Source organism: Anolis sagrei, chromosome X, assembly GCF_037176765.1.
Source record: "Anolis sagrei isolate rAnoSag1 chromosome X, rAnoSag1.mat, whole genome shotgun sequence".
In the NCBI taxonomy this organism is placed as follows: domain Eukaryota; kingdom Metazoa; phylum Chordata; class Lepidosauria; order Squamata; family Dactyloidae; genus Anolis; species Anolis sagrei.
In genome coordinates, this window is record NC_090034.1 from 96,103,522 (window position 1) to 96,122,440 (window position 18,919).

The following is an 18,919-nucleotide window of genomic DNA, read 5'->3' on the forward strand; positions in this document are numbered from 1 at the left end:
AATTAGGCATGGGCAAACTTTCTAACTTGGGGGCTGCATGGTGGGCCAGAGTGGGCCGGGAGGGAGCGAGCGGTTTCTCCCCAAGTCCCCTCCCTGCCCTTTCCTCATGACACCAAATTGGGAGGGATAGCCAATACTCCAGAGGACAGGAGCAGGATTCAAAACGATCTTGACAGATTAGAGAGATGGACCAAAACTAACAAAATGAAGTTCAACAGTGACAAATGCAAGATACTCCACTTTGGCAGAAAAAATGAAATGCAAAGATACAGAATGGGGGATGCGTGGTTTGAGAGCAGTACGTGTGAAAAAGATCTTGGAGTCCTCGTGGACAACAAGTTAAACATGAGTCAACAATGTGATGTGGCGGCAAAAAAAGCCAATGGGATTTTGGCCTGCATCAATAATGTAATTTTATTGGTATCTATTTTTATTTTAAAATTTACCAGGAGCTGCTGCATTTCCCACCCTCGGCTTATGCTCGAGTCAATTGGTTTTCCCAGTTTTTTTAATGGTAAAATTCGGTCCCTTGGCTTATATTCGGGTCGGCTTATTCTTGAGTATATACAGTATTTCTGAATCAGCATCCCAAATAACCAAACCGAATCTAAAGTTGATCAAAATCTGATTCGAAACCCTTTTGGTGCTAATGCTGGAGAGTGGTCCCTGGTCAAAGTGGTCCCTCGTTAAAAAAAAAAGGTTGAGAACCACGACTTTACATGGACAATCAGTAACTGTAGAGAGCTGGAAAATGAGTGGTAAGCAGCTCTGAAGATGAGCTATTTCAGGCAGCAGCCTTACTCCAGAAAGCAAGCCCCAAGTGGGGTGTGTACAAGGGGTTTCTACCTCCTGCTTGTAGTTTACTTCAGCCTGGCAAGAGAACACCTCGCAGCAGAGTTTTCACTTTTTATTTTGCTTGTTGTGGGTACAGCACAGGCTTTAACCGTAAACAGAGAAGTAAGCACCCTTTTCAGACTTTTCTATCTGCTTCCAAAGTCTTCCCAGTGTGATAATAATAATTATAATAATAATACTGACTTACTCACAGACAGATTCAAGAGCTGTCCAAACAGCTGCCAGGCAGACTCTTTTGACCTAAACCAGAGGTGTACCCAAAAAGCAAGCACAGGGTCATGGCATGCATGCAGAGGCAAGTGGGGCAACAGAAAGGTGGTAATTCAGTCAGAGCCAAAAAAAGGCTGTGCAGGAACCTAACTCCTCTTCCAAAACAAAGGCAGTTGGGAGGGACACGTGGGGTGTGTATGCTTCCCTATACACACACTCACTCTCTCATCTCCAGGCTCACATTCCTGCTATCCCTCAGCCTCCATCACATATCAACACACACACACAGATCACTTGCAGTCTTCTCGCGAGCCGCAGTACTTCACGGCTGTCTCTATTCCCAGTGTGTTTGTACAGCGACCAGTGAGTGGGCCACCCAGCTGGCTACTTGCAGAGGAAGACTTGGCTGGATGTAGCCTGGGAGCCGTCAGTGAACAAGGTGGAAGGTCAGCCAGTACATGAGGAGCGGCTGCAGGCCAGCCACCGCCATGGTCAGGTACATGCGCAGCTGGTTTTTGGCGCCTCGCACTAAGACCCCTTCTGCAGCCGCCTCGGACAAGATCTTCAGGCGCAGGGTCCGGATCTGGAAGGCAGGGGAGGAAGAAAGGAAGTGCCAGGAAAAGGAAAGGAATTAATGCACTAACTCCCATGTTATGCCAGCTCCACTGGCTGCCAGTTTGCTACCGGGCACAATTCAAAGTGCTGGCTTTGACCTATAAAGCCCTATGTACCATTGCGGAGATTAAGATCCTCTGGGGAGACCCTACTTTCCGTCCCGCCATTGTCACAGGCGCAATTGGTGGGGACGAGAGACAGGGCCTTCTCAGTGATTGCTCCCCGGCTATGGAACTCCCTTCCTGGTGAGATCAGGTCCGCCCCCTCCCTGCTGTCCTTTAGAAGGATGGTAAACACTTGGCTGTGGGACCAAGCTTTTGGGACAGGGCAATAAAGCGGCAATAGGAAAGATGACCAGACCAATTATATTTGACGTGGATGACTAGGATGGTTTTAAATGGTGTATTTTAATATTTTGATAAATGTTTTTTTAATGTTTATGTATGTGTATGTGAATTTGTGTCCCGGCATTGAATGTTTGCTGTTTATATGCTGTGCTCTGCCCTGTGTCCCCTTTGGGGTGAGAAGGGCGAAATATAAATGTTTTAAACAAACAAACAAACAAACAAACAAGCAAGGGACAAGCAAGGGACAAGAATGGAATAGGTACTGGGATGCAACCCACTTTGGGGAGCTTCTGTGTCAAGAAGCTGCTAACTCATTAAAACTATGGCAGAGTCCAAACTCACACCCATTCTAAGTTGTCAAAATCCGACTCGTGATGGGTATTCAGTAGGCATGTGCAATCAATTTTTAAAAATGGTTCTAAACTGTGTTCAAAAGTAGGGGACGCTGGTGCCTCATTTTTCATGTTCATTCTGAATTTTTGGGGCAAAAGTTTCAAAACTCCAATGAAACTTAAGAATCTTAAGTACTTTGTTAATGACAGTCGCGATTGCGCAATACGGACAACATCACTGGCAGTGGGAAAAATTCAGGGGCTTCTCTCTCTCTCATTTTTGAGCTATCTTGATAAAATTTGCTACAGCACTAGAACACATTTACCACTGTTAGCCCACCAAATTTCATGACATTTGACTTACCCAGGCATTTTTGGCGAATTTTTAATTTTTTAAAAAACATTTTTAAAAACCCACCAAGAATTATCCCATTGAATTTTCTATGCAATGACACAAGATAACAGGGATTTTCTTTTGTCATGTCAGGAGCGACTTGAGAAAATGCAAGTCGCTTCTGGTGTGAGAGAATTGGCTGTCAGGGGACGCCCAGATGTTTTGATGTTCTACCATCCTTGTGGGAGGCTTCTCTCATGTTCCCACATTAGAAGCTGGAGTTGATAGAGGGAGCTCATCTGTGCTTTCCCCGGATTCAAACCTGTGACCTGTCAGTCTTCAGTACTGCCTTTAACCCACTGCACCACTGGGATCAACAGGGATCTTTCCACCCAACTTTCAGAAATATTAATACATCTACTGATTTAAGGGATTTTTTTTAAGTTTTCTGAAAAATGAACTGTTTAGGGGGAGGGATAATTTTCTCTCTCCTCTCCTGATCGGTGCATTCTCCTTCCGAGGCATACTGGGAAATGTAGTTTAGGGCAAGGCCTTTTGTAATCTCTACCATTGAGGAACTGGCATTCCCAAACTACAGTTAAGATGGCTGTGATTCGCCACGCCCACAGCGCCTCCCTTATGGCAGTGCCAGAAAAGATGGGGTCAAAGGAATAAGATTTTAAAAAGCAGCTTTACCAAAGTTACTTAATGGTTATAGGAAAATTAAACTGACCGTGGAAGACATCCAAATGTTACAGAACATTTATGAAAAAAAAATGGGTAAGTGATTCCGATTCTAAACCCTCCCCCCTTTTCTGCATACCCCAGAACTCAATTTCGTATGCCAAAATTTCATGAACCAGATACTAAAAAGGTAAAGGTAGTCCCCTGACATTAAGTCCAGTCATGTCTGACTCTGGGGTGTGGTGCTCATCTCCATTTCTAAGCCGAAGAGCCAGCGTTGTCCGTAGACACCTCCAAGGTCATGTGGCCGGCATGACTGCATGGAGCGCCGTTACCTTCCCGCCGGAGCGGTACCTATTGATCTACTCACATTTGCATGTTTTCGAACTGCTAGGTTGGCAGAAGCTAGGGCTGACAGCGGAAGCTCACGCCGCTCCCCGGAATCGAACCTGCGACCTTTCGATCAACAAGCTCAGCAGCTCAGTGCTTTAACCCACTGCACCACCGGGGGCTCCTGAACCAGATACTAGTTCCAATCAAATCCAAAATTATGCACCAGCCTAGTATTCAGTAGATAAAAGACAAGCCTTCCTTCTCTTACCATAAAGACAACAATCGTGATGCAGCACCAGCTCAGCAGCAGGTAGTAACCCATCTTCCCAAAAAGCAGTCCAGCCAAAAGGCCCACAATCATCCTGGGATATGAAGAGGAGGAAACAGGGTCAAAAGAAAGTATGGGTCCAACTCCTCTACAGCCTAGCATGCTGCAGGTAAACTATATAACTCTGTGTTTTTGCAAGTGGCACTTGCTGTTTTTCCTTCTGACTTAAGTAAGGTACTTACCCGACATACTTGTACCCCGAGAAGGCAACCAAGTCGATTGTGGACAAATCTGTGTTGACTGTCACGAGGTAGAGACTGAGGAGGATGGCCAGCACCTCAACAATGAGCCAAGCCAGGGCCGAGCTTGCCTGCAAGCCCAGCAGGTCAGGAGAGAATCTGTAAGGTTATATGATAAAAGTGGTGAGAAGGAGAACGAAGGAGAGAGAGGTCCTCCAGGGAGGCAGCACAAGCCACCTCAAAAGCCACCCAGTGTTCAGACAGACAGAGTTTTGGAGCACAATACTCCTGACCTCACGATTGTGTTAAAAAACAAAGTATGGATTGTCAATGTTGCAATCCCAGATGACAGCAGGATTGAAGAGAAACAACTGGAAAAGCTGACACAATGTGAGGATTTAAAGATCGAACTGCAGACTCTGGCACAAGCCAGTCAAGGTGGTCTCAGTGGTGATTGGCACACTGGGTGCAGTGCCTAAAGACCTTGGCCTGTACTTAAACACAATCTGTGCTGACAAGATTGCTATCTGCCAGCTGCAAAATGCCACCTTACTGGGATCTGCATGCTTTATTCACTGACTAGCTTGGGGACCCGGCGTTGCCCGGGTTATTAGAGAAAGTGGGTAATGGTGGTTCTGTATGCCAAGTTTGGTCTTTATTGGTCTTTGGATAACGGCTGCATTATTTTCAGGAAGTGAGTGAAGGAACTTGAAGTCCCATCATCCATGGGCCATCCTCCTACAAACAGCAGCAGGATGTAGAGTGGGTCATGGGGGCTCTGTGTGCCAACGTTGGTCTTGATTGGCCATTAGATGAGTTTTGCAGCAGTCTTGGGTAGTGGAGGTACTTGAAGTCCCATCATCCATGGTCTGTCGTCCTTCAAACTGCTCCAGGATGTAGAGTGGGTCATTGAAGCTGCAATGGGTCATGAGTGGGTCATGGGGGCTCTGTGTGCCAACTTTGGTCTTGATTGGTCATTAGATGAGTTTTGCAGCAGTCTTGGGTTGTGCAGGTACTTGATGTCCCATCATCCATGGTCTGTCGTCCTTCAAACTGCTCCAGGTTGACCCTGAGCGAGGGCCGGGTACTTGGAGTCCCATCATCCATGGTCTGTCCTCCTCCAAACTGCACCAGGATGTAGAGTGGGTCATTGAAGCTCCATGTGCCAAGTGTAGTCTTGATTAGTCATTGGCGAGGGTCTCAGTGGTTTCAGGAAGTGAGCAAAGGTACTGCAAGTCCCATCATCCATCTCCAAAGTTTTCCAAACAACACCAGGACGTAACGTGGGTCATGAGAGGTCTATGTGCCAAGTTTGATCTTGATCCTTCATTGGATGAGGTTTGCAGAGGTCTCAGAATGTGAGTGAAGGTACTGGAAGTTCCATCATCCATGGTCCACCCTTCTCCAAAACTGCAGCAGAATGTAGAGTGGGTCATGGGGGCTCTGTGTGCCAACTTTGGTCTTGATTGGTCATTAGATGAGTTTTGCAGCAGTCTTGGGTTGTGCAGGTACTTGATGTCCCATCATCCATGGTCTGTCGTCCTTCAAACTGCTCCAGGATGTAGAGTGGGTCATTGAAGCTCCATGTGCCAAGTTTAGTCTTTATGAGTCATTGGCGAGGGTCTCAGTGGTCTCAGGAAGTGAGTGAAGTGACTGCAAGTCCCATCATCCATTTTCAAATTCTTCCAAACCGCACCAGGATGTAGAGTGGGTCATGCTGGGTCTCTGTGTAAATTGTGGTCCTGATCCATCATCGTTGGCAGTTGTAATGGTCTCAGGAAGGGAGTGCAGGTATTGCAAGTCCCATCATCCATGGTGCATCCTCCTTCAAACTGCACCTGGATGTAGAGTGCGTCATGGAGACTCAGTGTGCCAAGTTTGGTATTTATTGGAATTTGGATGAGGGTTGCAGTGGTCTGATGAATAGAGCAATGGTACTGCAAGTCCCATAATCCATGGTCCATCCCCGGCCAAATCACACCAGGACGTAAAGTGGGCCATGAGAGATCTATGTGCGAAGTTTGGTCCTGATCAGTCATTGGATAAGGTTAACAGTGGTCTCAGAATGTGAGTGGTGGTACTGCAAGTCCCATCATCCATGGTTCATCCTCCTCCAAACTGCAGTAGGATGTAGAGTGGGTGATGGGGGCTCTGTGTGCCTATTTCGGTCTGTATTGGGAGTGTTCTGACCCAGCCCCCGGCCTTTCCTTTCCTCTCTTTGTCATCTCGGAATGTTGGATTTGAGGCTGGCCAATCAGAGAGCATATGCAAATTTCCTTCTGTCATGCCCTGTTTCTGCCATGAACCCTCTTCTCCACCAGGGGCTTCTATTGAAGCTGGCCAATCAGAGACCATATGCAAATAGCACCACTGCGCCAGCCAATCCGAATGTTGGAACTTTCTGGCTGGCCAATCAGAACGCTGGCACATACACCGCCCTCCCTCCGCCCTCCACAATTCCTCTGTCCGATACAAACACTCTTCTTTATTATATACTAGCTTGGGGACCCGGCGCTGCCCGGGTTATTAGAGAAAGTGGGTAATGGAGGTTCTGTATGCCAAGTTTGGTCTTTATTGGTCATTGGATGATGGTTGCATTGTTTTCAGGAAGTGAGTCAAGGTACTTGAAGTCCCATCATCCATGGTCAACCCTCCTCCAAACAGCAGCAGTATATAGAGTGGGTCATGGGGGCTCTGTGTGCCAAGTATGGTCTTTATCAGTCATTGGATGAGGGTGGCAGTGGTTTCAGTAAGTGAGTGAAGGTACTGCAAGTCCCATCATCCAAAGTCCATCCTCCTTCAAACTGCAGCAGGATGCAGAGTGGGTCATGGGGGTTCTGTGTGCTAAGTTTGGTCTTGATTGGTCATTGGATGACTGTTGCAGAAGTCTTGGGATGTGAGTGGAGGTACTTGAAGTCCCATAATCCATAGTCTGTTCTCCCCCAAACCTCACCAGAATGTTGAGTTGGCCAAGGGGGCTCTCTGTGCCAAGTTTGGTCTTTCTTGGTATTTGGATAAGTGTCACTGTGGTTTCAGGAAGTGAGTGAAGGTACTGGAAGTCCCATCATCCATCGTCCGTCCTCCTCCAAACAGCATCGGGATGTAGAGTTGTTCATGGGGGCTCTGTGTGCCAAGTTTGGTCTTGATCAGACATTAGATGAGGGTTGCAGCAGTCTTTGGAAGGGAGTGGAGGTACTTGAAGTCCCATCATCCATTGTCTGTCCTCATCGAAAGTGCACCAGGATGTAGAGTGGGTCATGGGGACTCTGTGTGCCAAGTTTGGCCTTGATAAGTCATTGGCGAGGGTCTCAGTGGTCTTAGGAAGTGAGTGAAGTGACTGCAAGTCCCATCATCCATTTCCAATTTTTTCCAAACTGCACCAGGATGTAGAATGGGTCATGCGGGCTCTCTGTGCGAATTGTGATCCTGACCCATCACTGTTGGCAGTTGTAATGGTCTCAGCAAGGGAGTGCAGGTATTGCAAGTCCCATCGTCCATGGTGCATCCTCCCCCAAACCGCACCAGGATGTAGAGTGCATCATAGAGACTCAAGTGTGTCAAGTTTGGTCTTTATCGCTAATTGGATGAGGGTTGCAGTGGTCTCAGGAATTGAGCAAAGATACTGCAAGTCCCATAATCCATGGTCCATCCCCGGCCAAAACACACCAGGACATAAAGTGGGTCATGAGAAGTCTATGTGCCAAGTTTGGTCCCGATCAGTCATTGGATGAGGTTAACTGCGGTTTCAGAATGTGACTGATGGCACTGCAAGTCCCATAATCCATGGTTGCAGTAGAATGTCGAGTGGGTCATGGGGGCTCTGTGTGCCAAGTGTGGTCTGTATTGGTAATTTTCTGACCCAGCCCCCTCTGGTCTTTTCCTTTCCTCTCTTTGTCATCTCGGAATCTTGGAATTGAGGCTGGCCAATCAGAGACCATATGCAAATTTCCTTCTGTCATGTCCCCGTTTCTGTCATGAACCCTTTTCTCCACCAGGGGCTCCTGTTAAAGCAGGCCAATCAGAGACCATATGCAAATAGCACCACAGCGGCAGCCAATAAGAATCTTGGAACTTTCAGGCTGGCCAATCCGAAAGCCGGCACATACACCGCCACACATCCGCCGCATACAAGTTTTGACTTTTATTATATACTAGCTTGGGGACCCGGCGTTGCCCGGGTTATTAGAGAAAGTGGGTAATGGCGGTTCTGTATGCCAAGTTTGGTCTTTATTGGTCTTTGGATAACGGCTGCATTATTTTCAGGAAGTGAGTGAAGGTACTTAAAGTCCCACCATCCATGGGCCATCCTCCTACAAACAGCAGCAGGATATAGAGTGGGTCATGGGGGCTCTGTGTGCCAAGTTTGGTCTTTATCAGTCATTAGATGAGGGTGGCAGTGGTGGCAGTAAGTGAGTGAAGGTACTGCAAGTCCCATCATCCAAAGTCCATCCCCTTTCAAACTGCAGCAGGATGTAGAGTGAATCATGGGGGCTCTGTGTGCCAAGTGTGGTCTTGATTGGTCATTAGAAGAGGGTTGCAGCAATCTTTGGAAGGGAGTGGAGGTACTTGAAGTCCCATCATCCATGGTCTGTCCTCCTCCAAACTGCAGCAGGATGTAGAGTGGGTCATTGGAGCTCCATGTGGCAAGTTTAGTCTTGATTAGTCATTGGCGAGGGTCTCAGTGGTCTCAGGAAGTGAGCAAAGGTACTGCAAGTCCCATCATCCATATCCAAAGTTTTCCAAACAACACCGGGACGTAAAGTGAGTCATGAGAGGTCTATGTGCCAAGTTTGGTCTTGATCCGTCATTGGATGAGGTTTGCAGAGGTCTCAGAATGTGAGTGAAGGTACTGGAAGTTCCATCATCCATGGTCCACCCTTCTCCAAAACTGCAGCAGGATGTAGAGTGGGTCATGGGGGCTCTGTGTGCCAACGTTGGTCTTGATTGGACATTAGATGAGTTTTGCAGCAGTCTTGGGTAGTGGAGGTACTTGAAGTCCCATCATCCATGGTCTGTCCTCCTCCAAACTGCACCAGGATGTAGAGTGGGTCATTGAAGCTCCATGTGCCAAGTTTAGTCTTGATTAGTCATTGGCGAGGGTCTCAGTGGTCTCAGGAAGTGAGTGAAGTGACTGCAAGTCCCATCATCCATTGTCAAATTCTTCCAAACCGCACCAGGATGTAGAGTGAGTTATGCGGGCTCTCTGTGTAAATTGTGGTCCTGATCCATCATTGTTGGCAGTTATAATGGTCTTAGGAAGGGAGTGCAGGTATTGCAAGTCCCATCGTCCATGGTGCATCCTCCTTCAAACTGCACCTGGATGTAGAGTGCGTGATGGAGACTCAGTGTGCCAAGTTTGGTATTTATCGGTAATTGGATGAGGGTTGCAGTGGTCTGAAGAATTGAGCAATGGTACTGCAAGTCCCATAATCCACGGTCCATCCCCGGCCAAACCACACCAGGACGTACAGGTCATGAGAGGTCTATGTGCGAAGTTTGGTCCTGATCGGACATTAAATGAGGGTTGCAGCAGTCTTGGGAAGGGAGTGGAGGTACTTGAAGTCCCATCATCCATGGTCTGTCCTCCTTGAAAGTGCACCAGGATGTAGAGTGCGTCATGGGAACTCTGTGTGCCAAATTTGGTCTTGATCGGTCATTGGTGAGGGTCTTGGTGGTCTCAGGAAGTGAGTGAAGTGACTGCAAGTCCCATCATCCATTTCCAAATTTTTCCAAACCACACCAGGATGTAGAGTGGGTCATGCGGGCTCTCTGTGCGAATTGTGATCCTGATCCATCACTGTTGGCAGTTGTAATGGTCTCAGGAAGGGAGTGCAGGTATTGCAAGTCCCATCGTCCATGGTGCATCCTCCCCCAAACTGCACCAGGATGTAGAGTGCATCATGGAAACTCAGTGTGCCAAGTTTGGTCTTTATCGGTAATTGGATGAGGGTTGCAGGAATTGAGCAAAGGTACTGCAAGTCCCATAATCCATGGTCCATCCCTGGCCAAAACACACCAGGACGTAAAGTGGGTCATGAGAGGTCTATGTGCCAAGTTTGGTCCTGATCAGTCATTGGATGAGGTTAACAGCAGTCTCAGAATGTGAGTGATGGGACTGTAAGTCCCATCATCCATGGTTCATCCTCCTCCAAACTGCAGTAGGATGTCGATTGGGTCTTGTGGGCTCTGTATTGGTAATTTTCTGACCCAGCCTCCCCTGGCCTTTTCCTTTCCTCTTTGTCATCTCGGAACCTTGGAATTGAGGTTGGCCAATCAGAGACCAAATGCAAATTTCCTTCTGTCATGTCCCTGTTTCTGTCATGAACCCTTTTCTCCACCAGGGGCTCCTGTTGAAGCAGGCCAATCAGGGAGCATATGCAAATAGCACCACAGCGGCAGCCATTCAGAATCTTGGAATTGAGGCTGGCAAATCAGAGACCAAATGCAAATTTCCTTCTGTCATGTCCCAATTCCTGTCATGAACCCTTTTCTCCACCAGGGGCTCCTGTTGAAGCAGGCCAATCAGGGACCATATGCAAATAGCACCACAGCAGCAGCCAATCAGAATCGTGGAACTTTCAGGCTGGCCAATCAGAAAGCCGGCACATACACCGCCACACATCCGCCGCATACAAGTTTTGACTTTTATTATATATATAGATATAGATATAGATATAGATATATCACACAGTCCTAGACACTTGGGAAGTGCCCGACGTGTGATCCAATACAACAGCCAGCAGAGTGTCTGCTGTGGACTCATCTTGTTGTGCTTCAAATAATAATAATAATAATAATAATAATAATAATAATAATAATAATAATAATCACCATCATCATCATCTTTATTTGTATTCCACCCTATCTCCCCAGGGTGACTCAGGGTGGATTCCAACATACAACGGCAAACAAGTACCAACATAATAACCCGGGTCTTAAAAGGCTTGGGAACGAACTCCAAACTTTTTATCATTAGTAAGGAGCCCTCGGTGGCGTAGTGGGTTAAACCCCTGTGCCAGCAGGACTAAAGACTGACAGGTCACAGGTTCAAATCCGGGGAGAGTGTGGATAAGCTCCCTCTAGCAGCTCCAGCTCCTCATGCGGGGACATGAGAGAAGGCTCCCACAAGGATGATAAAACATCAAAAAAATATCCAGGCACCCCCTGGGCAACGTCCTTGCAGACGGCCAATTCTCTCACACCAGAAGTGACTTGCAGTTTCTCAAGTCACTCCTGACACAACAAAATTAATCATTAGTAGCAGTTTGAAGAGCTGCATCTTCTCCACTCAAAGCAATCCCTGCATCTTTCCCACTTAAGCATTCAGGAGTCTGTTTCAAACTGAGGATCTTAGTAAATCGCAATTACAGCAAGATAACAGCATGGCATTACATGACATTGTTTCTCCTCTGTTGTTTATAGAATAATAGAATCATAGAGTTGAAAGAGACCTCAAGGGCCATCCAGTCCAACCCCCTGCCAAGAAGCAGGAATATTGCATTCAAAGCACCCCTGACAGATGGCCATCCAGCCTCTGTTTAAAAGCCTCCAAAGAAGGAGCCTCCACCACACTCCGGAGCAGAGAGTTCCACTGCTGAACGGCTCTCACAGTCAGGAAGTTCTTCCTAATGTTCAGATGGAATCTCCTTTCTTGTAGTTTGAAGCCATTGTTCCGCGTTCTAGTCTCCAGGGAAGCAGAAAACAAGCTTGTTCCCTCATCCCTGTGACTTCCTCTCACATATTTATACATGGCTATCATGTTTCCCCAGTGGGAGTTTATTAGAATACATTTATTTTACAAAAGAAAGTCATTAATAGGTTACTTGTTTTGGCAAATGAAACACTTTCCAAACTGTTTCCCACTCATGTGATAAGCCCAAGCGTTTTCCTTTATTTAACTTCCACATGAAAGAATGAAAAAAAATTCAAGGACTTCCATCTCCCTATGGTGATATTGTGCACATTCTTGATAGGTTTTCACAGTTATGGCATTTGCATTTCACACAAAAATAACAAGAGGAAAATAAGCTAATCTTTTCACTTTTTTGGCCTGCGGCAAAATAAAACAAAAATCTTGCAGTGGTTGGTAATGTTATACACCTGCCAAGTCACCCTTTATCACTGAAGAGGAAACAACAAAGATAAGATAATCCAGGCAGTTCTCACCTATTCTGTGTTCCCAGTGCCAGGCCTGCCACCAGAATGTAGGTGATGAACGCCATGACTGTAGAGAAGAAGTAGCATTAGCCACATCAGAGTCTACAAGTTAAATTTCCAAAATTTAGACATAATGACCAAGCCAAGACTCTTTTGAAATGGGGTAGCACGTAGGCAAAAGACTGAAAATCCAGATACATTTGCCTTTTACCCCAAAATAATGTGTCATACCTGGAATGTAGAGGTCCGGGGCATTGACGTCAAAGCGTGGGGCCACAGGGGTGTCCTGCTGGTACTGAACCTGCCAGTCCTGCCAAAAAGAGCCAGATACGTCTGCACTGCCCTATGTGCCAACTTCTAAAGAGCACGAGGCCACCTGGCAGCAAGGTCCCAACAGGCAGGCCATGGGCAGCAGTGTTGTTACCACTACATATTTTAATATATGTGTTGTAGTGGTATTGTATTTCATCTGGCTGTTTTAACTGTGCTTTATCTGCCTCACACTGGGTAAAAAATAATAACACTATGTAACAACATTTAAAGAGATTTCTGTTCCTGGTTTGAAAGTGTTATTTCCTGTTTAATTGTGCGGTATTTATTTACAACATTTATATGTCGCCCTTTTCACCCCGAAGGGGACTCAGAGCGGCATACAAGGTATATATACATACAATACACTACACTATTAACATAGTACAATATCAGCATTAAGTACTGCTATATTGTACTATACCAATTATATTGTAATATTGTTAGTAATATTACATGTAATATAAATTTATAATTACAATATATTATTACTATTAGTATTATATTGCATTACATTATAATATCATAAATATTAAATGTATATACAATATATTATATTATATTATTAGAATAGCACAGGGGACAAGGTGGAATTGTCCCCTGCCCCCCCCCCCCTTCCCTTTGGCCCAAAGTGGTAGTTGGTACTTGAAAGTAGTGGTTATACTCCAGAAACTGCCACAAGCTATGTTGAATTGGTTAAGACTCTTATGGGATAGTCATTGAAAAACTATAGCGAAATGTGCTGCAGGATATCCCACAAATTTTCCCATGTTTTTATGATAGAGCCAATTAAGAAACTCCTACCTTATCCCCCGGATTCCCTTCCTGATATTTTACACTGCCCTATCTCCCAGTGTTTTAAAATTTTAATCTTTGAACTGGCCCTGCCCACTGAGATCATTTTTGTGGTTTAATGTTTCGATTTTATATTGTTGTGCTGAATATTTACATTGGTTTTGTATTTTATGTTATTTTATTTTCTGATTTTCTGTTGTGTTTTTGTGTTATATTGTGTTTTCTGTATTGATGGGCGTGGCCTCATGTAAGCCGCCCCGAGTCCCCTTTGGGGAGATGGTGGCGGGGTATAAATAAAGTTTTTTATTATTATTATTTAGAACCCAGGAACAAAAATCGTGTTACATAGTGTAGCAATAATAATAACAATGTTTCACATGACAAGTACCATCGTATCTCCTAGAGAGCAGACGGGTGAGACTTTGGGATCAAGGGGGAAGAAGGGAGAGATCGGCACATGGAGAGGTGTATGCAGCCAAGCCTTAAGCAGTGAAGATAGTCACTTGCACTACAAAATGCCCCTTCCTGCTGGTCATAGCTCACCTGGTGCAGGAACGGAAAGAGAAGCAGTCCCAGTTTCTTGCCCACATAGACAGTGTCCACAGCAAAGTAATACTTCAGTTTGGTCACGGGGATGAAGCGATCAATCTGGGAGAAAGAAGAGATATGAACAGCTTTGTCACAGAGGGAAAGACTGTTCCTTAGCCCAGTGATGCACTTTGCACATGCTCTAGACCAGGGGTCCTCAAACTAAGGCCTGGGGGCCAGATACGGCCCTCCAAGGTCATTTACCCGGCCCTCACTGAGGGTCAACCCAAGTCTGAAATGACTTGAAAGCACCCAACAACAACAACAATCCTATCTCCTCAGCCAAAAGCAGGCCCGCACTTCCCATTTAAATAGTAATAAGTTTATATTTGTTAAAATTGTTCTTCATTTTAATTATTGTATTGTTTTAAAGTGTTTTTTGCTCTACAAATAAGTTATGTGCAATGTGCATAAGAATTCATTCATGTTTTTTCAAATTATAATCCAGCCCTCCAACAGTTTGAGGGACTGTTACCTGGCCCTCTGTTTAAAAAGTTTGTGGACCCCTGCTCTAGAGTTATGCCACTCAAAGGGGTGAAAGTCTCTGAACCATTGTAGCTGCCAGCCCCTGGCAATTTTTGGAAGAAGGAAAAAGGCGAAACAATTGTACCCAACAGGAACAAATGTATTGCCATGTCCTGATAAAACTAGGACATCCCTGAAATTGTGTCATATATTATTTTATGGGAGTTACAAACATCTGACTTACAAATGACACCTAGTTAAGCACGGGGTGAGACAACAGGAAGTGAGAGAAATCTATCCCTTGGAAGGGAAATTCACTCCTGTGGAAAAGGGGTCTCCACTGAAGCTTTCTCACCAATCCTTGTTTTTTGTTTTTGTTTTTTTAAGGTAGACTTGAATTAAGGGAAAGCTTTATGAGAACTACCACTCCTCTTGGCATTCCCCCAGCAACAGCATATCCCTCTGGGTAGCTAAACCAGGAAATCCCAACTGGATGGTCCCCCACGAAGGTCTTCCTCCAGGAGCAAACCAGGAATGGGCAACTTGGAAGTCCCTGAACAGACTCAGAAATGGAGTGGGCAGATCAAAAGACAACCTGGCAAAATGGCACTACCTAAAAGAATCCCACATCTTGTAATTTTTATATTGTTTGCTGTATTCTTATAGTTTATGTTTTATGTAATTTATTATGTTGTTGTTTATGTTTTTGATTTCATTTATTGTATTGCGTTGTTGGGCTTGGCCTCATGTAAGCCGCCCCCCAGTTCCCATTGGGGAGATGGTGGCAGGGTATAAATAAAGATTATTATTATTATTATTATTATTATTATTATTATTATTATTATTCTGCATCTGTATGCTTCTCCACTATGCTCTGCCTCATGTACAGACGAAGAATTGTTGGAGGCTACCAACAATGCCATTGCTGTTGCCCGTTTTTGGTCAAAAGATATTTAGCCACCTGTGCTCCTTCTATTTTTATCAGTTTTATACTATTTTATGCAATGCTTTTGATACGAAATAAATGAACCAATCTTTGTTTCCAGAACAAGCCACATTTGGGCTTGTTCCAATTCTCACAGGTAAGAAAGTGAGGCGGAATCTCCTGAAGAGGGGCACAGACAGCAAAACAAACACCACAAGGGTATTAAAAACATCCTAATGCTATCCAAAGCTAAATATTAGGCTAGAGCAGGCATGGGGCGAACTTCAGCCCTCCAGGTGTTTTGGACTCCAACTCCCACCATTCCTAACAGCCTCGGGCCTCTTCATTTCCCCCCTCAGCTGCTTAAGCTTCCTTTTCCCCCTCAGCCACAAATCCAACTTAAGAATAACTTATATAACCTGCCTTGTTCCCAACTTGGGGACTGCCTGTACTGGCATCCATGGCAACACCGAGATCTGCTACCCCTAACCTTTTGTGGACTTCAACTCCCAGAAGCCTTAGCCAGCTTGTCCAATGTTGAGGAATTCTGGGATTGGAAGTCCAAAAAAGTCTGAGAGCACTCACTGAACCCTGGTGAGCATGACTGAGGCCTTCAGGGACTCACGTTGCGGTCCACCAGCTCCTTGCCCTGCGAGGCGAGGCTGCTCCCGTAGGCTGCGGCAAAAGTGGAGACCGGGTCTGCCAAGAAGGGTCCCTGTGGTGCCAAGGAAGAGGATGAGGCGCCACCAGTGCTGTTGCTGCTTCCCGGAGGAAGAGTCCCGGAGGAAGGGGAGGCACTGGTGTCCTCAAAAAGCCGGTGCGGGTCTGAGGCGGCGGGGAGGCGGCGTTTGGTGGCTGTGGAAAGAAAGGACAGGTCAGTCAAGGTCGAGAAAGGCATGGGCAAACTTGGGCACTCCAGGTGTTTTGGACTTTAACTCCCACCATTCCTAACAGCCTACCGGGTCTTATCGACCAAAATTTGCCTATGCCTGCGGTAGACTTTAGACCCCTTCTACATTGCCCTTTAATCCAGATTATCAAAGCAGATAATTATATGAGGGTCCTTCCAGACAGGCCTTTATCCCAAGATCCAATCCCAGGTTTTCTGTTTATCACAGATTATCTGGCAGAGCATTCACATAATCCAGTTTAAAGCAGAAAACCTGGGATCCGATCCTGAAGCATACGAGAAGCTCGGCCTGTCATTGAACATTGAGAAAACCAAAGTGCTCTTCCAGCAGTCACCAGCCAATCCCTCTCCAATGCCAGAAATACAGCTTAATGGTGTAACATTAGAAAATGTTGAACATTTCTGCTCCCTTGGCAGCCACCTCTCCACCAAACTCAACATTGACACCGAAATGCAACATCGCCTGAGCTCTGCAAGTGCAGCATTTTTCCAAATGAAGTAGAGAATATTTGGGGACCAGGACATCCGTAGGGAGACCAAGGTGCTTGTTTATAAAGCTACTGTCCTCCCAACCCTGCTATACGGCTGCGAGATGTGGACTATCTACAGAGGTCACATGGAAAAAGTCAACATCGACACCAAAATACAACACCGCCTGAGCTCTGCGAGTGCAGCATTTTCCTGAATGAAGCAGAGAGTGTTTGAGGACCGGGACATCTGTAGGGATACCAAGGTGCTTGTTTATAAAGCTATTGTCCTCCCAACCCTGCTATACGCCTGCGAGATGTGTACTAACTACAGACGTCACATGCGACTCCTGGAACGATACCATCACCACTGCCTCCAGAAAATCCTGCAAATCTCTTGGGAAGACAAGTGGACAAACGTCAGCGTACCGGAAGAAGCAAATACCACCAGCATTGAAGCGATGGTCCTCCGCCATCAACTCCACTGGACGGCCACATTGTCCAGATGCCTGACCACCGTCTCCCAAAGTAGTTGCTCTACTCCGAACTTAAGAACGGAAAACAGAATGTTGGTGGGCAACAAAAGAGATTTAAAGACGGGCTCAAAGCCAACCTTAAAAACTCTGGCATAGACACTGAGAACTGGGAAGCCCTGGCCCTTGAGCGCTCCAACTGGAGGTCAGCTATGACCAGCAGTGCTGTAGAATTTAAATGGAGGGCAAAAGAGAGAAGGTGCGTCAAGCCAACCCTGACTGGGACCGCCTTCCACCTGGAAACCGATGCCCTCACTGCGGGAGAAGATGCAGAGTAAGAATAGGGCTCCACAGTCACCTACAGACCCACCACCAAGACACCGAACTTGGAGAACAATCTTACTTGGACAATATAGACATAGACAATAAGTCTATGTCTATATTGCCATTTAATACAGTTAAAAGCAGATAATCTGGATGTTACATGGCAGTGTTGATGGGACTTCAGACTCCTTCTAGGCTGCCATATACAATTCCGGCTGTTAGGAATGGCGGGAGTTGAAGTCCAAAACACCTGGAGGGCCTCAGTTTGTCCATGCCTGAGATAGCCTATATTGGCAGCTCAAGTGATGTCAAAACAGCATTAATTCTACTGTGTAGATGCACCTAGAGCAGGTATGGGCCAACTTGGGTCCTCCAGGTGTTTTGGACTCCAACTCCCATCATTCCTAACAGCCTCAGGCCCTTTCCTTTTCCCCCTCAGCCGCTTAAAGGAAGGGGCCTGAGGCCTGAGGCTGTTAGGAATGATGGGAGTTGGAGTCCAAAACACCTGGAGGACCCAAGTTTGCCCACCTCTGCCCTACACACCCACACACTACTACTAAGCCCCTCTTTACCAGACTCACGCATGCGCCCCATTCCTCCCCCGGCCAGGCTTGGGCCGCCCGCCACATTCATGGCGGCGGAAATCGAGCTGTGCTAAGACACAAGGCCCCGGCTTTCCTCCGCGACCAATCAGCGCCTTCCTTCACTTCGCTAGCCAATCACGAGCCACGTCGCCGACGTCCTCGAGGCGTCGCCCAGGAGACAATGGGTCACGTGACGTCGAATATGCCATTTCGGCCTAGTTCGCCACAGAGCGTCGCGTTGGCGCTACATTCAGAATTTGAAAATGGCGTCCTGAGGAAGACCGCTGATTGGTTCCCCTGGTGTTTTGGACTTCAGCTCCCAGAAGCCCCTGCCACCACTTCCAATGGCCAGGAATGCTGGGAGTTGGAGTTCTAAACTGCTGGAGGACCTCCAGGTGTTTTGGACTTCAACTCCCACAATTCCTAATAGTCGATTAATTGAAGTCCAAAACAACTGGAAGGCCCAAGTTTGCCTATGCCTGCTGTAGACTTGGGGCAAGCCTCAGGCCCCTTCTAATCCAGATTATCAAAGCAGATAATCAATTTTCTGCTTTGAACCGGATTATATGAGGACCCATCTAGAGAGGCCTTTTATCCCAGGATTTAGATTCCACGTTTTCTGTTTATTCCAGATTATCTGACAGAGCAGACTCACTTAATCCATTTTAAAATATAAAATTTGGGATCAGATCCTGGGATAAAGGG

General features: G+C 46.3%; 1 protein-coding gene across 2 annotated transcripts; it reads right to left on the bottom strand.

Moving 5' to 3' along the window:
• Positions 1-894: 894 nt before the first annotated feature.
• Positions 895-18,315, bottom strand: LOC132780141 (protein YIF1B). Of its 2 annotated transcripts, none has more exons than XM_060783691.2 (8): positions 18,212-18,315; positions 16,082-16,311; positions 14,022-14,126; positions 12,606-12,684; positions 12,384-12,441; positions 4,221-4,376; positions 3,979-4,072; positions 895-1,648 (listed from the first exon to the last, which is right to left on the bottom strand). In XM_060783691.2, the coding sequence occupies exons 1-8, from the start codon at positions 18,261-18,263 to the stop codon at positions 1,493-1,495; spliced, it is 930 nt and encodes a 309-aa protein (XP_060639674.2). In that variant the 5' UTR covers positions 18,264-18,315; the 3' UTR covers positions 895-1,492. The 2 variants fall into 2 exon arrangements, with proteins under 2 accessions (XP_060639674.2, XP_060639673.2); XM_060783690.2 differs by having other exon boundaries at positions 18,203-18,307.
• Between the last annotated feature and the right edge of the window lie 604 nt (positions 18,316-18,919).